Raw genomic sequence first — 21,518 nt, 5'->3', positions numbered from 1 at the left:
AGTCCTTCTGATGCGTGATTAGTTCCATACTAAAGGGTTCGACTAACAAATGTATCCTGCAATGGTCAGGTCGCAAGTATGACGCTAACCATACGTCAAAATGACTTTGCATAAAGCCAAATCTATCTTGTGCATTTAATGCTTGTCTAGGTCTTAATCAAAGTATTGTTTTGGGGAGAGAGCGTCAACTTGTTTTAAGGTAAAAGTACTGTTGAGACAAAAGTATAGAATTTTTTATGCAGTTAAATAGTACTCTATAGTAGTTTCTTGGCGAGAGAAATTTAAAAAAAATGGCATTAAACGAAAAAGTACTTTTTCTTGAAAGTAATTTTAATGAAACATTTTATAAATTTTGTAGATATTTGATTTATGTATCAACATTATTTGCACACTTAACTTTGTTTAATTTGTTGTCAAGAGGAATCGTTGTAAATGTTCTTACATTATAATTTAGGAGTTGTTGTACGCAGTCATGAATATAACATACTGAGTCGTTCATTTCCAAACAGCATCTTGTCGAAGAAAATTCGATTTTGAGATATTGGTACCATTGTATCAATGGTATGGATAGCTTTCATATTATATCAAAAAAATCCGATAAGCGGTGCAAATTACATTTAAATGGGGGAAATGTCATACAGTTAGAAACTGGCTTCTATCCACGTCCAACCAACCAAAACGGCGGAGGAAGAATCTTAATATTTACAGACACAAGCGGCTTTTTATTAATTAGACATCTGCATTGTCTAAAAAAAAAAAAAAAAAAAAAAAAACAATTCAAAGCGACTTTCGTCCACAAGTCTCAGTTAGATCCAGATCAGTTAATAAGATAATACAGTAGGTTCTAAGGACAATATCTTGCATCGTAACCCGGTAAGAACAGGTGATATCAGGCGATTGCTTCAACTACATTTTAGAACGGATTGGTAGGATATTCCTTCCCTGAAATTCCATATGGATATCAAATGTGACGATTTCCTTAGAGAGGAATAGGGAGCAGAAAATGATTATGCCGGACGAAGAATGGAGGAATTTTGATATACAGGATACGTACAACGAGATTATGGTTCACATACATAATTATGTTTAGAAACTATTGTTTACTATGCAAACATGCTTTGGATTGAAAAGCCTCTGTTAATATTTTTATTCTATACCGGGTAACGTTGAGTTGAGTTGATTTTAGTTTAGCGTCCCTTTCAGCAGCGAGGCTATATGAGACGTGGACCTACTGATTAAAGTGGAATCCGAACCACATGAACTCCCGCCGGGAATCGAACCCGGGTCTCCCACGCCAAAGGCGCGTACGCTAACCGCTTAGCCACGAGGGAGCTCCCGGTTAACGTTGAAACCGAAAATGGTTAATTAAACGCCTTCCAGTTTGAGAATAAGGTTAATGAAAAAGATGGATCTACTTTCCTTAAGCTGAATCCATTGCAAAAACCCACATCTCTATACGTCTTACTATTTCTGATATCGGCAATTCAGTATTGAAACCGGAAATAATAGTAAATATGCACCATTTTTGGTTTCGATAGAGAGTTGTGGATAGTCATGATATGTTGTCTTATGACGCTAAATTGTTTGCAATAAATCACTGCTACCTATCTATTCCCATTTTAGTTATATACGGATAAAAGTTGAACCCACAAAAGGGTACTTTGAACGACTTTCGACTTGAATAAAGGGATAGTGGAGGAGATAGAACCTATTTTTGCGGCTCTGAATTGACTCAAGAAACCGCTTGTCGATATCTGTTACTGCTCTTACTGTGGGATCTTTCGACGGAAACTCGTTCTACAAGATTTTCGACAAATATACAGAGTATAGGCTGCAAGTGTAAAAAGGATGAAAATTGAATACATTCACGGGACACTGAATAAGTTCTGGAAAACCATATTCTATATATTACCGCAATGTTGGTCAGTCAGAACAATTTTTAGTTAATCAGTTTTGGGCACGGTACCCATATTTTGAACTATTTGTACAGTTAGGTGTCTAGTGTTGATTTCAAATTGATACTTTTCCCAACGAATCCAAACAGGTAGAGTTGTATGAGAAGATTATATGTCTTATGACGGCGTCCAACTATCTAGGCTCCATACTGTAACAATTTATCAATAGTTTGCTTTGCGACTGTCAAAACAACAACTATATAAGCCGAGCAATTATTTATTCTTATGCGAATACATTTTTCAATGATTCAGTGGTAAGCATTTTACAACTTCAGAGAAACTGATCTCATGGCAAACAGTCTTCATGGCTACACGTAATAACTGTTGTTTTCATAGTGGTGGAATTTCCGTCTGGCATTTTGATTGCACTACGTAAATATTTGCATTTTGCCAAATCAGCAAAAGACTAGAAATTCATATAGTTGGTGAAACGAATTTCGGCTTTCTCCAATCGCATTAAGTCTTTGAAAAGTGTGGAAAAATATGCTTCGACTTTTTGAATCTCGTATCAAGGTAAGTTAGAACGAAATTATAGATTGATAAAAAGAAAGTGATGGTAGTGGTGCGGATTCATTTCTATATGTTGCTTGCGTGTCCATATACAAATTATGCTCATTAGCACCAACAGCAAGGTTGACTTCCTCCGGATCTAACCCAGAGCGGGGCGCTTATCAACAGATAAGTCAGATGCATCATATTCCCGTCTATTTTGCATACGGTGATCCCTCAGCCGAGGAACATCAGGTGATAGCCGGTGCATCGGTCCAGTGGAGTCACACCAAGCTGATGAAAATAATACACCCTGTTTCAAAAATAGTATACATATTACGAAGAACTATTTTGTCCAAACTATCTATCACTGCGCCTGGGCTCGACTATTGGAGAAACGAATACATAGTCTAGTTTATATTGATAGCCGCTACATGTCAATTGTCTTCTGCTTTGCTTGGTAACCGTCATATGTTAAAATGGCCACTCTGCAGCAGAAATCATTTTGTGTTCTCGAGTTTGCGAACTGCAATTCCGTGATTACAATGCAAACATTTTTCAAGTTGAGGTAACATATTCATCCTCCGAATGGGTGGAACATTCGCAGATGATATAGACAGTTTGTAGATACAGGATGTGTATTGTAAAGGAAAGAGTCTTGGCCGCCCTCGTGTTCCTGAAGAAAATGTTGCACAAATTCAAACTGCTTTCCAAAGTAGTCCTTCAAAATCAACTCGTCGTGCCAGTCGGGAGTTGCAAGTGCCGACAACAAAAATTTGGCGTGTTTTAAGACGTCGCTTGGTTATAAAGCCGTCCAAGTTACAGCTGTTACAAGCTCTGCGTCCTGATGACAAACGCAAACGTTTGGCATTTTGTAACAAGATTCTGGATGCAATTGACAATGATAATACTTTTGCACAACTCATCGTGTTCAGTGATAAAGCGAATTTCTGTGTTGGTGGTCAGGTAAACAAACCAAATATTCTAATTTGGGGCCTACAGAACCCACATGCAATCATTGAACATGTACGAGATTCGCCAAAAGTCAATGTGTTTTGTGCGATATCCCAATTATCTGTTTACGACCCATTCTTCTTGAATGGAAACCTTGTTAACACTCAGCAGTATCTCGCCATGTTACAAAAGTGGCTGTTTCCAAGGGTGCACACAGACTTCATTTTTCAACAAGTTGGGCCACCCCCTCACTAGAGTCACCAAGTGCGTGAATATCTGAATGAAACTCCACCTAACCAGTGGATTAGTCCTCAAGGAGTTGCCGACTTAGCATGTCTCAGATGGCCTCCACGGTCACCGGATTTGCCACCCTGTGACTTCTTCCTGTAGGGTTTCGTTAAAGACAACGTTTATGTACCACCACTCCAACAGAACCTGGAAGAGTTGAAGAACCGGGTCCGTACTGCCATAACATCTGTGACGCAGGATATGCTTGCCCGAGTATGGGAGGTATTTGAGTATCGATGTGATATTTTTTTGTCGCTGATGAAGGACATATTGAACATCTATAATTTGAACTTTGAACTATAATTTGAACTTGAGAGGTTCGTAAATATATGTGCAAAATTTCATATTGGTATGTCTTAAAGTTTAATAAATATATGCATTCAAAATACATATATTCTTTTTGAAACAGGGAGGTAGACGTATATAGGTAGAGAGTACATATTTTGATAGTACTCAAGCGATTGAAGCTCCGATTGAATGTTGGTAGCAGAACAGATTTCTGATAGATAAGGCCCTCGCTTTAACCACTAATAGCCTACTCGTCACAACCAGAGGATGGGTATATCCATTTACAATTGTAAGTGAAGATTTTTTAAAGTGCACATTTATTTCCAATGCACTATTTGAATGCAAGAAAGTAAAAAAAAATAATTAATATTGTTTCTGTTACAAACAAAAGAGAAGGAATTTGCAAAGAGTTGACGTTTTAAGAGTCTTAAGTTAAAAAAGTCAAATTGCCCTAATTTTCCTCTAGTTAAAAATTTTGAATCTTATTATTTTGGAAAATCTATTCAGTTCGACATACAAAATAGTGCCATACAATTTATGTCGTCGACTCTAATGTCATACTTCTGTGAATCAGCATATCACATAATAAAAATAGTGAAATCTGAAGAGAGGACTGATACATCTTGAAGATAATTTGAAAGTTAGTATGTGAACATATTACCATGTGTTAAAAACTCTTCGGAAGGACACATTAAGCGAAGATGTTACATTAACTTTAGTGGTGTGTTTTCTTTCCAAGCATATTTTTGAATCGGACTTCTGGTGTAGATAAATCAATTTTCCACCCTCCTTTCCCATTCTTTATCACTGCTAAAAAATCTTCCTTTTATTAGAAAAATTTACGAAGTAGGTGTTCACATCACCCTATGTATATTGGATTTCTGTATTTCTTCACGTTCCTTTTCCTTTGTTCCTTCTATAGTATCTCGAATGTGAAACCAAGATGTAGGGACAATTGTTTTCATTTACTTTGAGATATTTATTTCATTTGAACAACATGCATAGAATAGGATAATATTTCCCAAGTAGAAAGAATGTTTAACGCTGTTAATTACAACATTTCGACTACTTGAGAAAAGTCTAAAGGTAGTTAAAATAGTTCGCTATCACTCACGGAAAAGTCTTTTATCATTCTTACGAGGTCTCATAGACGACAAGCTAACATGCGTAGCTTCTGGGATATTTTTAGTCGTGATTTTCCTAATCAATAGAGCTTAATGAAAGATTTGTTGGTCAGAAATGTTGGTATTACTTCAAAATTGAAGATTATCTCTATTAAAAAGCTACGACGTAATACGATATTTTGAAGGACAAATAGTTTTTACCAATATTTTCCTTAGTGATTAGTGAATTGTGATTATTGAAATTATTTCTCTGTTTAATTCAGGAATCAACTCTCGAGTGTGAATTTAAATTCTTAGTTACCTCATATGTTAATTTTATATTTAGCGTTCCGTTCAGCAGCAATGTTGTACAGTTTTTTTTTGGGGGGGGGCACTGTCGCCGGAAGAGACCAAAATAGTACGTGTATAATATAAAAAATATTATAGTAGAAGCCGTTGCCCCCGGAATATTTCTTTTGGAAGAAACACTTATTATACAAGGCATGAAACTTAGTTATATGTAGATCCAAATGCATGAGCCCCGCTGGGAATTGAGCGCGAGTCTTTAGCTCCAAAGATGCATACAGTAGCTCTTAATTAATTACTTAACAATATGATTTTTTTAAGTATATACTAATTTCAGAAAAGTTATGTTTCTTTATACCTAACGTCAAGTTTACAGTTCGCCTTGTTAAAATATTTACTCTAAAACAATATTAGTAAAAGAGAATACCAACCAGAATTGTGAACCCAATAATGAGTACGAACGTCTTCATTGAGGACTTTTGCCTCGGCCGCAGAGTGAGGCGTCTCATCTCTGAAAAAGAAATATTATTTTTTTCAAAGGAAATAGAAGTAACTAGAAGAAATAGAAAAAGTAATGATACAGTAATGCTTGCAAAGATCCCTTGATTTATCTACGAATGGAATGAAAAACTTTTACTAGACTCTTCCTCTCAGTACAACTTTTGATCTAAAATTGTCAACATTTGGAGAGAAGAAGAACATACTCAAATGATAAAATCTTCTAACATACGAGAAGGTTGAAAAATTCCAGGGAGTGCTGGTGAGGCATTAGCATAAATAGAGTACGAAAGAAATTTATTCGTATATGTACCACAAATTTAAATTAAATACTGCGGTCGGGATACGGACAAAATCTCGCGGCCGACATATCGCCTCACAACATCTCGCCGGCCAAAACCTCGCGTGGCCAAAACCTCGCCGCCCAAAACCTCGCGTGGCCAAAACCTAGCCGCCGGAAACCTCGCGTGGCCAAAACCTCGCGGGTCAAAATCTCGCCGGGCCAAAATTTCGCGTTGCCAAAACCTCGCAGCCCAAAACATCGCGTGGTCAATACCTCGCCGCCAAAACCTCGCCGCCAAAACCTCGTGGGCCAAAATCTCGCCTGCAGCTTAATAAAAATTCAGTGTAGTATAACAATATCTGCTGCTTTTCTTATAAATAAAAAAAAGGAAGGAAGAGCTTGGTGTGGTGAGAGTAGGGGCGCCGAATTCTACTTCGCCACGGGCGCCGAAATCTCTAGCTACGGCTCTGTATATATATATATATATCCCACTCCCTTTTGTTGTGCCGACAAAGTGAAATTATAAAATACATTCTAAGCTCATATATATATATATATATATATATATATATATATATATATATATATATTTCCAAAGCATGCATTAGGGTTTTTCTTGTTACTATTTTATTGTAATTATGTGTTATTAATAATTATATACATATAGTAATATATAGAACATTCTACATTGAAGAAATCGTCGTGAAGAGGTTTTATCCTGACGACGTTTCTTCCCAGGCGACACTACGTCTCGCTTAATTTAGACCAGGCGAGATTCTGTGTCGCGAGATCATTAGAACGAGGTTTTGGTCAGGCGAGATTTGGGTATGGTAAAATTTTGGGGCGTGAGGTTTTGGAAGACGTGGTTTTGGCCCGGCGAGAATTTAGCCCATGAGGTTTTGGGCCGCAAGGTTTTGGTAGGCGAGGTTTTGGCCAGGCGAGGGTTTGGTCCGCGAGGTTGTCGCCGCGAGGTTTAGTACCCAAACCGGTGTAAACATTCATTCATTTATAGCAATTTGAGTAGATGATTGCGCAGGAAACCTCCTGCAAGAGAAGACGTCATTGATCAAGTGATTTTTTGTACAGAGATGAAAGCCAAGAATGTGTATACAGAACATGATTGTATGATTAATTACATGATAGTATGAGTAAAATAGGAAGTTCTTCTCGTAGGACAATGAAGAAGTGAGTTTCTGCTTTAGGAGAGGAGAAACATAGATCGAAATCTGGGCGTGTTCAGGTCGACGCAGAACTAAAATAAACGTTAGGAACGTTGTTTCTTGTACGAAGTTATATCCTCAGGAGATGAAGAAAGTAGGGCAAAGAGTAGTGATATCTGGTACGTATTCATCACATTGTTCAGAAGGATTGAGTAATGAGAAAATTGCAAGTAAATTAGGTCCAACAATGTTGAAAGCTAATTATAAGCTAACTCGTGTGCATGATTTATTCATAGTATTGGCTCACTTTTAACGTAAGCCAGCTAATTTTTGAACCGTTTGAAGACAGACTTAGTTCCATAGAATTTTATATGTCTTCGAAGTAAAAGAAGAACTTGAAAGACATACACTTTGTAAGCAATGATGGTGTCAGCACGTAGCTTCTCTTTTCGTGAGAATGTTAGTGAAACGATGTGTGAAAGTGTTTTTACTTACTTTTGTGTACATCTATAGGAATGGTTCAGCTTCCTGTTATAAGAATAAATGTCTTTCTTCCGTTGGTTAGAACAGTTTTTAGAAGAGCATTGTGCTGCTGGGAAAATACATTAAATAAACTAGTATTATTATTGGTTTGTTTGTCGTTCTTTCCTGTTCGGCCAGAAATTTTCAAAATACCATAATCGTTCTTTATATTTCTTACTGCTTATTCTTGGCAACTGAAAGATTTGTCGTTCTGAAATGTAACGTAGGAAGCACATAAGATACTAGGAGATAGCACTAGATAGCTTTCATCATACTGATTATCGTATCGAAAAAGTTAAAGTTCTCATTACCACGTTTCGGCCAAATCAAGTTTAAAATTTTATGAATAATCTCCCTTATAGCACTGAATATTTCACGAACATGGCAAGATATGAGGTGTGTTAGAAAATTAATTAGGCTGGCAAAGCTGCGCAGAAACAAACAACGCTGACGCTTCCATCTTTACACAGTAGTTTAGGTAACTATTGTCGTTGAATTAGCAAAAGTGTGAATTTCCATCAATTGCGACACGATTGTTGTCAGCGTCTGCGTTTGTCAGATATCTTAAGGAAATGGGCAACTAGTCAAGTTTAAGGAAAGTTCTGCCATTAAATTTAGTTTAAATGTTGGCGAGTCCATTACTATGACTTATAAAAAGTTACAAAGAGTTTATGGATAACATTTTCTACCCAGGTTTTGTTGAACATCACAAGTTCATTTTAGAAAGTTGATAGCAAGTTGAAGAGAAATCTCGTGTAAAAAGGCCTTCAGTATCGAGATAGGATGCCAATGTTAAAAGATTGAAGCATTTCGTGATGTCAGATCGTCGATTGATTGTTAGAATAATAAGTAATACATTGAATTTGAATGTGATTGCATCCATCATATTTTACCATAGTACTTGGACATAAGAAAAGTGTTTGCCAAGATTGTTTCAAAGAATCATGTCATATGGTAGTGTCTACCAATGAGTTGTTAAGACAAAAAACATGTCTGTAATTCGTCATTCTGCAATTCGACGCTTATTAGTTCCTGTGAGTAATTCTGTATTTCCGTTACTCAAGAACAACTAAAATGGTCATAAGTTTTGTACTTTCAATAATATCCAAAAAGCATAATTGACAAGCTCAGAAAGTATTCCAGCAGAAGCCTGCTGATACTATAATGTAGGCTGGAAACAACCCTTCGACAGTTGCGTATCTGTCCGGAGAGGCTATTTTGAAAGGGGTAATCTTTATTTGTAAAAATAATAAAAATCATCGTTATAAGAAAATCAGTCGAACTTTCTTACTAACACATTTCACATCGTTATTTGGTGAAACGATTTCCTACAAAGTACTATTCGGTAAATACAATGCCGCAGAGAAAGGAGTGGAGCAACACCACGAACGAGAATTCCAACAGGAATATATACCAGGCGAAGAAAGAAAGGGTAACAAGCCGAATATAAAAGAAATGGGGAAAGAACCAAAATACATGTTAGATCTTCAAATAGTGAAAATGTACGAATCCAAGAATCCGACGACACGTAAGGAGGGATTCTCGGAGTCAGTACTAAATCACCCTGAGGCAGAAAGAGTGATCCGTGATGTTACAGACAAACGATATTTACTACCCCTGAACCAGTACAGACCAAAAGATCAATGTAAAACTGCCCAGCTACGAGGAACATGCTGCCAGTGTTGTCAAACGGACAAAAATACATAGTATTGGACGAAGGTAAGGTATTAGACGCACGTAAATAGCGTGACTAGTGATACAACGATACCACAAAGGGGAACGTTTACGCTGGCGGCTCTAAATCGACCAGGACTCCGTGCTTTACGAACACCTGCAGTTGAGGAAGGTACTCTCTGACAACTTAAAAGGCATTCCATTGTGAGTTCCAGGCCCGAGGCCATATCACGAAAATGAATGATTGTACTATACCATACACATGGACCGAATAAAAAATTAGTACAAGTCACAGGAGAGAAAGAACATTTACTAAAGCTAGTTCACGTGTTTTAACTCCGTCAATACAAGTGTTGTTTGTTGGCAGACGACTGTTCCAAGCAAGCCACTGATTAATTGAAAAAAATGTTTTATTCGGTACTAAGCTTGACGTTTTCAAAAATAAACTGGAATCAATCACTGATTTTCCTTTCTAGTGAAATTAGCAAAACAATTCATCGATAATAGTTTACAATTGCTTTATTACTTAATATAATGAATGCACATATGAAAACTGCTTAGTACAGCTCTCAAGTAAATCTTATCAGCGAATAAAGGATGATCAGTGAAAAGTCAGTTCGTAAATACAAGATTTCAATATTGGTTTATTGTAGTAGAATGAAATGATATATGTAGTTATACATTGCATAAATATGCCTTGAAGGCCAAAGGAGACAAATGATGAGTGAATTAAGGTGGCAAGAAATGAAGGATAAGAAAAGAAAGGAAACAACTCTTATTAAACCCTCGAAAATGATGTTATCGACTGCAAATTTACACAGCATTGCTTACAGTCAAACAAATGATGTTTGCGGCCAGACGTGAATGCCTTATCATTAAGCCACCATACCCTCAATAAGGTAGTCAGAACATAAACTTCGACACTTGTCCTAAGATGATAGAACTGTTACACAGGAGATGAGATTTGAAACTGTTTTGTCTCGAAAAGTATCATGTGACACTAAGTAAACGGGTTTGTGGAACCGATATTTCTTCAACTAGATAGTAAACATACTAGATAGTAAACATACAGACTAGATAGTAAACATACTAGAAACTTTCGCTCACGAAGAAAATTCAAAAGAAAGTGAGCCCCATGCTCACGAAAATCCCAGTCATATAATTGTTTCAAGATATCATAATGAACCGTGATGTCATATACCTTCTAGGTCAAAAAATAGAGACAATATCATATCCGTTGACAGAAACGTTATGTATCTACTCCTCGAGATGAACGAGACTCTCAGAAGTGCTTCGAATATATCGAAATCTACTTTAATTGTTGTTCAACAACAAATCAGATTCCAATAATATATATGAGCCTAATTATCATTCGAACAGGTTACAGACGCAACTCGTAAGAGCAACGGGTCTGTAGCTCACGAGACTTGTTGGGATTTCCTCTGGTTTCAAGATGGGAAGAACGAGAGCGCCACACCAACACCGTTCGAAAAATTTCCCAAACCAGAAGCGAGTACACAATTGTAATAATGGAAGATATGTATCAAGAGAATAGTTGCAGAAAATTTTATACGAGATACAGTCACGTGATGGAGCAGTATTGGAAGACTCACAGGGAGTAAAATCAAACTTAAGAAGAATGAAAAACTTACAAAGGTGCTCGCAGCGGGCGATGCGAAAGTTTAAAGCGTTCCAACTAATCTTCACAGAAAACAAGCAAACGTTCGAAGGTAGTGTCCAGAATCAGAGTTAAATCCCCTCTTGGCGCGAATGAGCCACAGTGACGTCATAGTTCAAAGTTCAGTGACTTGGCCCGGGGTCAATGAACTAGGGGTACTTAAGACAACCCCCTTTTGATTTTGGCAGGGGAACCCTGGCTCACCCCCTAAATTTTGGAAGGGTATATAAGACCACCCCCTAAAATTTTAGAAATTACCAAATCTAAAAATTTGGTATAGTAGCCTAGGACCATAGTATGTACCTCTATTAGTACTGGGGGTCTATCTCGTTTCATGGGTACCATATTGCCAAAAAGTCAAATTTCGGAGGTTTTGACCTAATTTATTTCCTTTGATGTGATCCTATTACCCTATATGGTTATATGGGCGCATAGAGGGGTCGATTCCCTATCATAAGTTGTGGTTATGTTAATGCATCCCTTTCAAATTTTGGGAGGGGTACCTGGGCCCACCCATTAAATTTTGGAAATTGTCCAATTTAAACATTTGGTATAATAGTATAGCACCATAATATAGATGAACATAAATTTTGGTGGTCCACCTCGTTCCCTTTTAGGGGTGCAAAAATGCCAAAATATAAAAGTAAGCAATTATTGTACCACGTGCTTTGCTTTGGCCAATTTTATGACATTTGATGAGGTCCTATTACCTTATATGGTTATATGGTCACGGGTAGGGATCCATTTCCTATCATAAGACAGATACTTTGTGCACCCCGTTAAAATTTTGGGAGGGGTACATTGACCCACTCCTTCAATTTTGGAAATTTACCAATTTCAGCATTCGGTATTATTGCACAGGATCTTAAAATGTATCATGATAAATTTGGGTGGTCCACCTCGTTCGTTTTATGGGTAAAAAATCGCCAAAATATAAACATAAGCAATATGCTGTACCACGCGTTTGGTTTTTGGTCCAATTTATCCCCTTTGATGAGATCCTATTACCTTATATGGTTATATGATCATGTATAGGGGTCAATTTTCTAGCATAAGACATGGGTACATTGATTCACCACTTTAAAAATTTCGAAGGGGTACCTTGGCTCAACCCCTCAATTTCAAAAATTGTTTAATATAAGCATTTGGTATCATAGTACAGAACCTCAATATGTACCACTATAAATTTGGATGGTCCACCTTGTCTCCTATCTTGGGTAAAAAACTGCCAAAAATAAAATTTCGGAGGTTATTGACCTATTTTATTCCTTTTGCATGAGGACTTATTTCCTTATGTGATATTGTGGGCATGTACATGGGTTTATTCTATTTGTTAAGATAGAGGTACATGGATGGTTTCATCTTAAAATTTTGGTAGGGGTACATTGGCCCACCCTTAAATTAAGAAATTGTCCAATTTAAAGCTTTGATATAATAATATAGGATTCTATTATGTATCGCTAGTTATAAACTTCGGTGATCCATCTTGTTCCGTTTTACTGTTAAAAAATTGATAAAAATTATTATGACCATGTGTTCGGCTATGGACCCATTTTTTCTCTTTAGGGAGGGCTTTATTATTTTATATGAACATATGAATATGTTTACGGGTCTATTTTCTTTTATAAGGCATGAGTACATCTATGCTCTTATTTTAAAATTTGGTAGATGTACATTGGTTCACTCCTTAAAGTTTAGAAATTGATAAATTTTGCATAATAGTACCGGGCCTTAACAAATACCATTATAAATTTCGTTCTCTTTCATGGGTAAAAAATTGTAAAAAAATGTAAATGAACCCTTTGATAAGGATAAATGTGTACAGAGATTCATTTCCTTTATACTTTGATGATCACTTTTTAAAATCTGTTGGGTACATAATACCATTCTCTAAATTTGGGAATTACCAAATAACGAAATTCGGTAAACGTTCTCTAGAACCCTTTGAAAAATGTTGGTGTCCCTCTTATGGCTAAATATTGAAATTTCGAAGGTAATTGACCTATTTTATCTTCTTTGATACGGCTTTATCATTGAATGAGTACAGGATTTATTACTTTTTTCATAAGACACAGGTGTATTTGTGTACCAATCTTAAATTTTAGGAGGGGTAAATTTCTTATTGTTATAAACGTAAGCAATACGATGTACCAAGTGATTGACCTTGATGAGGCAGTGTACAGGGTTGTTGTGGTACTTCTTAAGTTTGACTACACACTTCTAGAAAGCAGTTGGTTCTCTTAAGGTAAACAATTGACGGATATTATTGACCTTATTGAACATATAATGATAAGGTTAATTATAAGACTTAGATTTATCTAGAGAGGTACGTAGGACTATTCTTTAAATTGGGGAATTGTGATAAACAGAATTTTAACATAAGGCTCGAAATTTGAAATAATGCTTTGAACTTTAGTCACAGCTCATAGTCTAAGATCATTGGTGGTGGTTGACTTGACCTTGAGCTTTAGAAGTCTGATAGCTAACCTTTTGAATCTTATGACTATGGTCTAAAGGCAATACATGCTACAACACTGAAATTTAGTAACAAGGTGATGTAATCTGACACTGGCAAAGTTATTGTTGATGCAATTTGATTGGATGATCACTATCGTGCTATCTGATTGGTTGATCATTATCTTTGACAGAATCTGATTGATTGATCACTTTCATATCTTTGCTTCATTCAGTTTTAAGTTTTGTTTAACATTAATCGATTACGGTTTAAAAATCTTGGTTTGACCATTTTCGTTCAACATTTTGCACTCACTGATAAATATGATCAAAGCCGTTTATTTGTTAATCGAATAGTTAAAACCGGATAAAGTTTGATGGTTAACTGTGGAACGTACAATTATTTGGTTGAAAAGTTTGTTTTGAAAATTTTGATTGAAAATTTCTTTGTTTTTTCGTTTCAGAATTTTGTTTGAAATTTTTGTTTAAATTTGTTCGTTTCAAAATTTTGTGTAAAAAATTTTTTGTTTCAAACTTTTTGGTTCAAAATTTTTGAAAATTTTTTGTTTGAAAATTTTTTCCAAATTTTGCTTGAAATTATTTTGAAATTTTTCTTTAATTTTTTAGTTTTAAAATTTTTGTTTCAAATTTTTGTTTGAAATTGTTAGAATTTTTTTGTAATTTATTTTTGTTTCAAAATTTTTTTGTTTGGAAAATTTTGGTTTCAAATTTTTTATGTTTGTGCACTCATTGATGAAGAACCGAAACTGATTAGAACAATAACGTCTTGTAACATTGTTTATCATGATGCAATAGTACACGTTAGAACATGGGGTTGTACTTGAAATGAAAAACAAAAATTATTGTTATCAATTCATTACACTCCACTGGTTAATCACATACATCCATACCAGATAAAGGATCTGGATATTGTCGATACAATGTAACTTCTTGCCCTAGTTTGTCTGTAGCGTATATTTTAAATTCCAATTGAACTTTTTAGGTCTATTGCTATGTTAATTGGTGGAAACTCAATGTCCATTTGATCAAAAATAAACTGTTTATCATTACAGATATGCACCCACGAACACTGTTGAGAACCATCACACCATCTAGACAATATGTATTCACATTTCTCAAAATAGTACATTTTCACGAATATACTTGGTTTGTTGCATACTTCCTCTGCATGTGTAACACACTGAAATACATTGATGAATTTGTTCCATTCCGTTTGCGTTAGATACACCATATTGCGGGCTTCATGCAATATACTCTTTATACGTAAGAGCACATCTTCTTCTCGAGGACTGCACGTAGCACTACTTCATGATTTGATCCTAATGATTTGACTAAGGTCACATTTAGCTCATCATGAAAATAATCATTTATTTGGTCGATTCGTGTACATAATATCTGCCATTCTTCAAAGTTCAGTTGTACACCAATTTTTTCTGCTTTGCCCAATAGAATCACAGGTTCAAACGTTGAAGGACAGATACCAATCATGATATATTTATTGGATAATAGCTTGCGAATAGTAATTCTCTAACCTTAGAAGTACATATCTTTCCCACTGAAACGCACTTGCTCGAATGATTTTATGGGCTGACACGGAATTTGCTGACGTTTGCATTGGTGATTTCATGGAGCTATTGCTGACGTCATTGGAAAGGAATGTGCTGACGTTTGATTTCATGATTTCATTACAATTGCTGACGTCATGCTGACAAAATCAAATTCACAGATCCGGCTGTGTACTGAATTCAAATTGATAACTTCGACCTGAGTATCTTTTGTAGCATAAAGATACAGATCCAGTGTTTAAGAAACATAGCAATTCTTCTTGTTTTGAAGCTTCCATGGGTAAACATCTTGCTGGTAAAATAATATTCTTATTTTCAAGCTTCACTACGATTTTTAGTCCAAACTTTGTAGGGATCATTTGGCTAGCTAAAATTCTATACGGTATATTCTGTTGTAAGTCAGCAATCTTGGTAAATGATTTCATCACATCACGAGCGTTTAGAAACTACAGACAAGTAGCCATGATGACGTTATGAAGAATACTAACTCGAACAATGATGCAAAGGTGATGACGTTGCATTACCATGCTCTGACGTGGTGTGATGCCTGTCAACATCGTTTGTGGATGCATACCTGTATTGATAAACAGTTTATTTGTGATCAAATGGGTATTGAATTTCCACCAATTGACATTGCAATATATCTCAAAAGACTTCAATTGCAATTAAAATTATACGCTTAAAAGACAAACAAGTGCAAGAAGTTCAAAATACATTTTATCGACAATATACAGATCCTTTATCTGGTGTGGATGTATGCGATTAACCAGTGCAGTGTAATGAAATAATCAACTTCAATGACATGTGTTTTTCATTTCAAGTACAACCCCATGTTTTAAGCATATTTTCGAAATACACTCAGCCCTAGCCAGAAGGCATTAGGTTTGGCAACATCGCACGGAAACAAATGAATGCTGAATTGCATTCTAACGCGTTCCTACTACTACTACTACTAAAATTATTATTATTATTATTTTTATAATTATTACTTTTGCTGTGGATCTGTATAAGAACAACGGAAAACTTATTTTAATGAAAGAAGTTTAATGAAAATTTAAAAAATAATCGTTAAATCAATTTTTGAATATTACTTCAATCTTATTTTAACGAAAGAAGTATTATTTAAAAAAAATAAAAATAATAATTTTAAGGCAGGATTTGAACCCACGCCAAGAACGATTTTCCTTACTAGCATGTTGCACTAGCTCACTCGGCTACCAGGGCCGACAGCACCTGGCGTTTACTTTGCGCTATATGTAGGCATGACTCGTGATCGCGGTATAAACGTCATTCATTTCTCCTACATTGTTTCCAAGCGTAACCCCGTTCACAATGCCTCATAGCTAGAGTACAGTGTATTTCGAAAATACGCATGTTTTAACGTGTACTATTGCATCATGATAAACAATGTTACCAGATGTTTTGTTCTAATCAGTTCCGGTACTTTATCAGTGAGTGCACAAACTTAGAAAAGTTGAAACCAAAATTTTCCAACAAAAAGTTTGAAACAAAAATTTACAAACAAAAATTTCAAACAAAAATCTTAAAACAAAAATTTTGAAACAAAATTTTGAAAAAAAATTAAAAATTTCTAAAAATTTGGGAACGAAAAAATTTCAAAAAAATTCAAATACAATTTTCAACCAAAAAAGTTTGAAACCAAAAATGTTCTAAATTCTTGGTTCCGACCTTTTTTGGTTCAAAATTTTATTTAAATTTTTTGAAATTTTTCGTTCCCAAATTTTTTGAAATTTTGAAACGAACAAAGTTAACAAACAAAAATTTTCAAACGAAAAGAATTTTCAAAGTAATTTTCAAACAATATTCTCAAAACAAACTTTTCAACCAAATCATTTTACGTTTCACGGTTAACCGGCAAACTTTATCCGGTTTTAACTATTCGATTAACAAATAAACGGCTTTGATCATTTTTATAAGTGAGTGCAAAATGTTGAACGAAAATGGACAAACCAATATTTTTAAACAGTAATCGATTAATGTTAAACAAAACTTAAAACTGTTGAAGCAAAGATTTTAAAGTGCTCAATCAATCAGATTGTGGGAAAGATAATGATAAACCAATCAGATTGCACGATAGATAGTGATCATCGAATCAAATTGCATCAACAATAACTTTGCCAGTGTCAGATTACATCACCTTGTTATTAAATTTCAGTGTTATAGCATGTATTGCCTTTAGACCATAGTCATAAGATTCAAAAGGTTAGCTATCAGACTTCAAAAGCTCAAGGTCAAGTCAACCACCACCAATGATCTTAGACTATGAGCTGTGACTAAAGTTCAAAGCATTATTTCAAATTTCGAGCCTTATGTTAAAATTCTGTTTATCACAATTCCCCAATTTAAAGAATAGTCCTACGTACCTCTCAAGATATATCTAAGTCTTATAATTAACCTTATCATTATATGTTCAATAAGGTCAATAATATCCGTCAATTGTTTACCTTAAGAGAACCAACTGCTTTCTAGAAGTGTGTAGTCAAACTTAAGAAGTACCACAACAACCCTGTACACTACCTCGTCAAGGTCAATCACTTGGTGCATCGTATTGCTTACGTTTATATTTGGTCCATATGTGGGAATAATCAAAATTATTGACATAATTTCATTTTGACAATTCTCAAATTATCCTACAAAGTTTCAATGTACCAATGTCCTGGACTCCCAATCCCATCATAGGTCAATAACTGACCACGTAATCATACTAATATTTGACAATGATTTACCCAAAGAATGGGATACCACCCAATTTTAAGAACAACTACCAATTATTGATATAACAATAAGAAATGTTCCCCTCCTAAAATTTAAAATTGGTACACAAATACACCTGTGTCTTATGAAAAAAGTAATAAATCCTTTACTCATTCAATGATAAAGCCGTATCAAAGAAGATAAAATAGGTCAATTACCTTCGAAATTTCAATATTTAGCCATAAGAGGGACACCAACATTTTCCAAAGGGTTCTAGAGAACGTTTACAGAATTTCCTTGTTTGGTAATTCCCAACTTTAGAGAATGGTATTATGTACCCAACAGATTTTAAAAAGTGATCATCAAAGTATAAAGGAAATGAATCTCTGTACACATTTATCCTTATCAAAGGGTTCATTTACATTTTTTTTACAATTTTTTACCAATGAAAGAGAACGAAATTTATAATGGTATTTGTTAAGGCCCGGTACTTTTATGCAAAATTTGGCAATTTCTAAACTTTAAGGGGTGAACTAAGGTACATCTACCAAATTTTAAAATAAGAGCATGGATGTACTCATGCCTTATAAAAGAAAATAGACCCGTAAACATATTCATGTGTTCATATAAATTAATAAAGCCCTCCTTAAAGAGAAAAAATGGATCAATAGCCGAACACATGGTCGTACTAATTCGTGAAAGGGAACGAGATGGATCAACGATATTTATAACTAGCGACACATATTAGAATCCTATATTATTATATCAAAGTTTTAAATTGGACCATTCCCAAAATTTAAGGGTGGGCCAATGTACCCCTACCAAAATTTCAAGATGAAACCATCGATGTGTCTATATCTTAAGAAATAGAATAAACCCATGTACATGCCCACAATATCACATAAGGAAATAAGACCTCATACAAAAGGAATAAAATAGGTCAATAACCTCTGAAATTTGATTTTGTGTAGTTCCTTACCAATGAAAAGAACGGCGTGGACCATTCAAATTTATAGTGGTACATATTGAGGTTCTGTACTATGATACCAAATGCTCATATTAAACAATTTCTGAAATTGAGGGGTTGAGCCAAGGTACCCCTTCGAATTTTTTAAAGTGGCGAATGAATGTACCCACGTCTTATGCTAGAAAATTGACCCCTATTCATGATCATATAACCATATAAAGTAATAGGATCTCATCAAAGGGGATAAATTGGACCAAAAACCAAACACGTGGTACAACATATTGCTTATGTTTATGTTTTTTCAACTTTTTACCCATAAAGGAACGAGGTGGACCACCCAAATTTATCATGATACATATTAAGGTCCTGTGCTATAATACCGAATGCTGAAATTGGTAAATTTCCAAAATTGAAGGAGTGGGCCAATGTACGTCTCCCAAAATTTTAAAGGGGTGCACAAAGTACCTATGTCTTATGATAGGAAATAGACCCCTATACCTGACCATCAGAGGGCATAAAATGGGGCAAAAACAAAACACGTGGTACAAGGTATTGCTTACATACAAGGTGCAGTTGGTACGTAATTGGTACAAGGTGGCATTTTGCACCCCTAAAAGGGAATGAGGTGGCCCACCCAAAATTATGTTAATCTATATTATAGTCCTATACTATTATACCAAATGTTTAAATTGGACAATTTCCAAAATTTAATGGGTGGGCCAAGGTACCCCTCTCAAAATTTTAAAGAGGTGCATCAACATTCCCATGTCTGATAATATCGAATTGACCCCTGTATATGCTCATATAACCATATAGGGTAACAAGATCTCATCAAAAGGAATAAATTAGGTCAGAACCCCCGAAATTTGACTTTTTGGCAATATTTTACCCATGAAAGGGAACGAGATAGACCCCAATACTAATAGAGGTACATACTATGGTCCTAGGCTACCATACCAAATTTTTAGATTTAGTAATTTCCAAATTTTAGGGGGTGGTCCTATGAACCCCTTCAAAAATTTAGGGGGTGAGCGAAGGTACCCTGCCAAAATCTAGAGGGGGTGGTCCTAAGTACCCCTAGGTCATTGACCCCGGGCAAAGGACATTGACCTTATACCTATGATGTCACTGTGGCACATTCGGGCGAAGAGGGGGCGTACTACTAAAGTGGTTCCCGAAAGTGTCAGCTGTCTCTGAAGGATTATTTTGTAAGATACAGTTCACAGATATAGCAAGTACACAAAGAGAATAATTATTACCAGTATCAAAGCAAACCCGACGCCACACTATAAACACGGGCGTTCGACAACTAGGTTTCTAAACATATTTTTTTTAGCTTTCGCACTTCAAGAGCTTTAAAATCTGTTGAACTCGAGCACGTACAATACGAAATTGCTAAAGATTTTTTGTCAGTTGGATGAAGATTAAAAGTACCAAATGCCAGGAACCCAGCGACGATTCATGATAGCCTAACGAATTCTCATAGATTACCAAGTAACTGGTCGACGGAGACAGTTGCAGACGCATTCTAGAATGGAACCACAAGCAGCACTGAGAAGAGTCTCCTCGAAAGCCTCTACTACAGAGCTACAGGAAGATCATGGTGGTAATGGAACTCACTGGGCGAACGAAAGTTAAAGCCTGACAGCACTATTCATATTGAAGCATTTGAGAGGAAACTGGGGCCGCGGTGGCTCAGTGGTAGAGCGTTCACCTCTGGTGCTTGGGGTCCCGGGTTCGATCACAGCCCCCGCCAAGTGAACTTTGTGGTGGACAAACACCGTGTGCGTGGGTTTTCTCGGGGTTCTCCTGTTTCCTCCCACTTTCTTCATTCCACCATTTCATTCATTACTCATCATTACCGTCTCCTTTAGCCTAACCGGCATAGCCGTGGGACGTAAAACTCAAAGATTTCATTTTTGAGAGGAAACTGGGGAGAAATAGGGAGATATTTGACGAATACCGGAAACTGACCACTGCCACGAAAAGAAGGATACACTCTCCATGTCAGAGATCTATAGGCCAGCACTGTATATCGCAGGATCGACACAGTAATATGTGCCATGGCTAGTGGAGAAATGAGTCGGACTGCCGCCATTGAGAACAAGCATCCCACTCTCCTTAAGAAGATAATTTACTTGACGTCCAGGATCGTCCGTGCGGAGAGAGCCTCAGAGTTCGTAATAGGTATTAAGATCTTCAACAAGCAAGACTGGCAATTCAAGCTGATAAAGCTAGAGCAGATCGGCGTTAGTAGACTCCAGATTGAGGAATGTTAAGGGACAATTGTTAAGTGGCGCAAGGGAAGAAAACTCGTACCCAAAACGTTGCGTTACGGAAAATATGTGAATCTGTCGAGAATGAAGACAATCTGAGACACATATGTCCACATCGCCAGTAGTGCGACAAGCACCATGCTTATAACTTCTATACACAGCATAACCAGAAATAAGAGATCTGGTATGCCTGAATTAAATTTCCTGCAAACTGACAAGGATTGATGAGTGTTCTAAGAGAAATTGTATCAATTCGTCAAGGTGACTACTAAAGCCATTGAGATTCCGCTGAAGAAAAGCCATAATTAAAGACAATAACGTC

At 36.0% G+C, this 21,518-nt stretch overlaps 1 protein-coding gene across 1 annotated transcript in view; it reads right to left on the bottom strand.

Annotated features, from left to right (window-relative positions):
- The window catches only part of LOC145681656 (uncharacterized), a 202,247-nt gene that overhangs the window by 174,526 nt on the left and 6,203 nt on the right, over positions 1-21,518 (bottom strand). Inside the window, exon 2 of the mRNA XM_081753280.1 lies at positions 5,815-5,894. Within this exon, the coding sequence (XP_081609406.1) occupies positions 5,815-5,892 (78 nt within the window). The 5' untranslated portion in view covers positions 5,893-5,894. The remainder of the gene's footprint in view (positions 1-5,814; positions 5,895-21,518) is intronic.

Source organism: Thermobia domestica, chromosome 3 (assembly GCF_964235325.1).
Source record: "Thermobia domestica chromosome 3, izTheDome1.hap1.1, whole genome shotgun sequence".
Taxonomy (NCBI): domain Eukaryota; kingdom Metazoa; phylum Arthropoda; class Insecta; order Zygentoma; family Lepismatidae; genus Thermobia; species Thermobia domestica.
This window is presented reverse-complemented; position numbering and strand designations above follow the sequence as displayed.